The sequence below is a fragment of the Pipistrellus kuhlii genome, unplaced genomic scaffold (assembly GCF_014108245.1).
Source record: "Pipistrellus kuhlii isolate mPipKuh1 unplaced genomic scaffold, mPipKuh1.p scaffold_m20_p_1, whole genome shotgun sequence".
Lineage (NCBI taxonomy): Eukaryota > Metazoa > Chordata > Mammalia > Chiroptera > Vespertilionidae > Pipistrellus > Pipistrellus kuhlii.
Window position 1 is genome coordinate 191,416,295 of NW_023425404.1, and position 4,363 is coordinate 191,420,657.

A 4,363-nucleotide genomic window follows, 5' to 3' on the forward strand; every position below is an offset into this window, starting at 1 on the left:
CAGTTTGGGAGGCTAGAAAACCCAAGATCAAGGTCTGGAGAGTTCTGTTTCTAGTAAGAGCACTCATCCTGGCTTGCAGATGGCCACCTTTCTGTTCTTTGGTGTCTCCTCTACTTAGAGACACACCAAGGCCATCAGATTAGTGACCCGCCCTCTGACCTCAGTTCACCTTATGTACCTCCTAAAGACCCTGTATTGTTTCATATAGGGAGCTAGGGCTTCAACATATAAACACAGTTAAGTCTATAGTAGAAGAAGTAGTCAACTGTGTTTAATGTTTTTAGAAGGCCAAAAAGTTGAAAATTAAACATCAGACCTTAGACATCACTGGTGACTTTATTAAGTGCTATTTCTATGGAGTGAAAGACCTAGAAGCCAGATTGGAGTGGGTTAGGAATAAAAGAGAAGAAAATGGTGATAGCAAAAGTATAGAGTAAACTCATCAAAGTAACCTAACTCCAGAATTTGAAGTTAAAATGGATGAGTTCAAATTCAATGGTTTTAGTTACTTTAGAGTAGCTATTGCAATTTCAAATCCCAACACAGAATTCAGTTTCTCCCTCCCATACAGCTGACTTCTTTCTGCCTTTGAAAAGATGTTTTTGAAACCCAATCTAAATGGTAGACCTCAAAAATATCAGTTTATGCCTTAACACTTTCTGTGCTTTGAGAAATTGAGAGAGATGACTAGCAGCTCCTTATTTAGTTAAATATGAGGAAACTTCATGCTCTAAATATATAGCTCTCCTATATATATAGTTATTACTATATAGCCCTTTGGGATACCTTTTTGTCTAAAATCTACAGATCTGCCACTTATCATATTTTAAGTATTATATAAATGGGTATTGACTTGGAGAATCATGACAAAATTACAACCCAAGAGTTAGTATGCAGGGTACAATCATAGATCATAGGCCCTGAAGACTTCTACTTTATGTTATGTGGCCTGGATAAGTCATCTTACATCTTTGAGCTTCAATGTGTTGTTAGATTGAATGAGGTAATGTAAAAAGGACTTTTATAATAGCATAGTGCCTGACATATAACAACTGCTCCATAATTATTTTCAGACCTTAATCACTAAATTTTATTTGTTTCCTACATTGCTAGCTTGCATTAAAGTGTGTTGTCTGTATGACAGAAATGAACCATAACATTTTTCCAGTAATAAAGCAAGTTTAAGTTATTAGAGCTGGATTTTTATAACATTATTTTTGTTAGAATTACCAGTAACCATTAAGTCACAAATCACAACTGTATTTCTATGATCCACAAAAAATTTTCATCTCATACTTTGCAAATGCATATTTATATATGTAAAAGCCTAAGCAACAGTCTGTTGGCTCTGCTGCACAATGAGCACTAGGGGGCAGATGCTCCAACCAGTACCTATGACATGCACTGACCACCAGGGGGCAGACACTCAATGCAGGAGCTGCTGAGCAGTGACTTGGCAGCAGTTTCCAGGTGATGCACTTGGAACCAGAAAAGAGGGAGCCCGATTCCAGGGTACGTCACCCAAGAACTGCCCTCTCGCAATCTGGGACCCCTTGGGGGATGCTGGAGAGCCAGTTTTGGCCAGGCAGAGAGATCCCATCAGTGCATGAATCCATGCACTGGGCCTTAGTATTCAATAAGCTTCCATTCAAATAGTATAGAAGCTGTCATTTAGGGTATTAAAGCCCTGAAATATTAAAAACTAGAGGCCCAGTGCATGAAAACTCATGCACTGGAGGGGGGTCCCTCATCCTGGCCTGCCCCTCTCATAGTCCGGGAGCCCTCAGGGGCAAGAGGCAAGATGATGATCAGGGGAAGGGACACTCCCATCACACCTCTGCTGCTGCCTCTGCCGACAGTGCAAGCCTTGGGCCGGCCCTGGTTACTTGAGCCTTGGGCAGCTGCCATTTGAGGCTTGCCTGTGCCTCAGGCTGGCCCTTGGACAGCTGGGGGCTGATGGAACTGGGGAATTCTGGAGGTAGGTGTTTGGACCAGGCAGGCCCAGCCTAGCTGCACGCCTGCCCCCCAGCAGGGCTGAGGGGACTGGCACCACCATCTTGTGGCTATGGGTTCTGATATCTTTGAGGGTGGGCTAATTAGCATATTCCCTCCTTATTGGCTGTGGGTGCCACCATTTTCCCTCTGTATTATAGGATAGATGTTGAGATAATCATTTCAGCACCCCTTGCCTTGTTCAGTTTTCACCTACTGTCTACAGCAAGAGCCTCTCTTTCAGCTTCTTCCTCCTTTCACCAAAATATGCAGTGTTAACTAACCCTTTGCATTTCTCTATAGCTCTGTGTGGTTTTTAGAGCATGTTAATGGGCTCTCATTAGATCATCAGGAATATAGAAGGTAAGCAAGGAAGCTGTCATTTTTTTTTTCTTACAGATGAGGAAAATTAAACTGAAGGGGACTAAGGTTACTTGTTCAAGGTCAATAAGGCTGATTATTATTAGTGTCAGAATTAGAATCTAGGTCTTTACATTCTTTCCTCTAAATCTTTACTCTCAAGAATGCTAAGTGTATAATACACTATTGCTGAGCTTTTGATAGAATCCTAGGTTTAAGTGTATATTGGTTAATTATACATGTCAATCTGTATTTGTACCAACATTGTTTTTGTTTTGTTTTTTCCTATGCATTTGTAGTTTTGTGCCTCCTTGGAGCTTGTGTGCCCAAATTTAGACTATACTCACTAGGAAAGTTTTCTTTAAAAAACTGTCTTTAGAGTATTACAAAGAATCATGTGGTTATTTTATTAAAGTATTCTGTAATGAATACATCTTTGTCAATCAATTAACTTACGGAAAACAAGTTTTTTATGACCATGATTTGTTGGATACTTGATGTACTTATCTACCACAATTAATATAATTGTATTTTCATGGCCTGCCTTAGAGTTTCTCAAAGAAGTGTTTATCAGATTGGTTTTGTAAACACAAAAACTGAAGACTAGAATCCTTGGAGGAAAGGAAAACATTACTGCTTTATCTGAGCTTTGCCAACTTGAAAAGTAAAAGAATTTGAGATCCATGCAGACACACCAGTCTAATAGTAACCAATATAAATATTATCAAAAATCAGTTAAAATTTCTAACATAAATGAAAATGTTTTGGATCTCTGATTTGTCACATATCAGGCCATGATTTACTTTAAATAAGACTCGTTTTTATAATTTATCATGAGGATAAATATACTAACCTGGCTTGTTTTGACTTGTTATTTTCTATTTGTTTTTATTTTTGTTGTTAAGAATATTACAGATGTCCCCCATTTTCTCCCTTTTCTCCCCCTCCACCAGGCTCTCATCCCACCTCTGACTTTCACCAACACTGATTTACTATTTTTAAGTGAATAATCTTTTAAGCTAGTTTATAGTTTATTCCATATACATAGAAATCATATTTTCACTGGAACTGGGACTGTTTGCCTGGGGAAAACTCAGAACACAGTGGCTGTTAAATTATGGTATAACAGGTTAATCTCTGGCTTACTATTGAATGGCAAATGAGACATTTTGTTGAGGATGCAAGGATTAGGAAATTCTACTGAAATCTGAATGCTGCTGCCATTTACCAACTCCAAGTCACTTAATTCTAGTTACACTATTCATTTTCCTCTTTACTAATGGGATCATAGACCTGTGTGGTTACATAAAGCTTAGGAAATATCAACTGAGCTAATGTATAGCAAGCTGTTAGTTTATAAGTAATGGTCACATCTGAAGATGTGAACTGACTCTCATTAAGGCTCAGGATTACATGTGCATAGCATGTCAAGTGGACACTCAAGTTTCTGAGTCTAAAGCTTCTCATAAGAGTTAATAGGCAGGCATAAGGGCAAGAGCAGGGACTGTAGTCCAGTTCCAGCCTGGTGACTATAACCTCAGCATATTGGTATGTAAGTCTCCACTTTTTATCATTTATCATGAGGATAAATATACTAACCTGGCTTGTTATGAAATTTAGATGAGATAATACATGTGAATGTGCCTAGTAGGCATTCAACAAAGGTTAATTCCTTCTTGTCTCAGAGTGGCTCTGATTCTTGGTAGGCTGAAGGACAAATTAAAAGGGATGAATGCTGCCTAGTGCAGTTCTGAGATATACTGATGAAATCTGTAAATGCAGTGGAGCGTTCTTATCCAGTGGTAGCTGAGTGACCAATTTCTCAAGCACCTGGCTTATTGTTCAGTAAGGAGGCAGGAGTTATTTAAAAAAATATATACTTTCAGGATAATATACGCTCTATCCACTCTTAATGTTTAGAGGTCCCAATAATAAAACTAAATTTTCTTTTACAAGGTAGTTAATTTCTTTGAAGTAAAACTGAAATGCTTTACACTTTTTTTTTTTCCAG

The 4,363-nt window shown here is 38.4% G+C and overlaps 1 protein-coding gene across 30 annotated transcripts in view; it reads left to right on the plus strand.

Annotated features, from left to right (window-relative positions):
- LOC118708384 (ligand-dependent nuclear receptor corepressor-like protein) overlaps positions 1 to 4,363 on the plus strand; it is a 119,640-nt gene that overhangs the window by 111,917 nt on the left and 3,360 nt on the right. For 2 of the 30 annotated variants that reach the window (XR_006740177.1, XM_036419747.2), the window contains one exon: positions 2,296 to 2,355. The exons of the other annotated variants lie outside the window; for them this stretch is intronic. Coding sequence is in view for 1 of the 2 variants with exons in the window: in XM_036419747.2 (XP_036275640.1) it covers positions 2,296 to 2,312 (17 nt within the window). In the remaining variant the exon portion in view is untranslated. The remainder of the gene's footprint in view (positions 1 to 2,295; positions 2,356 to 4,363) is intronic. 30 annotated transcript variants of the gene reach the window in all.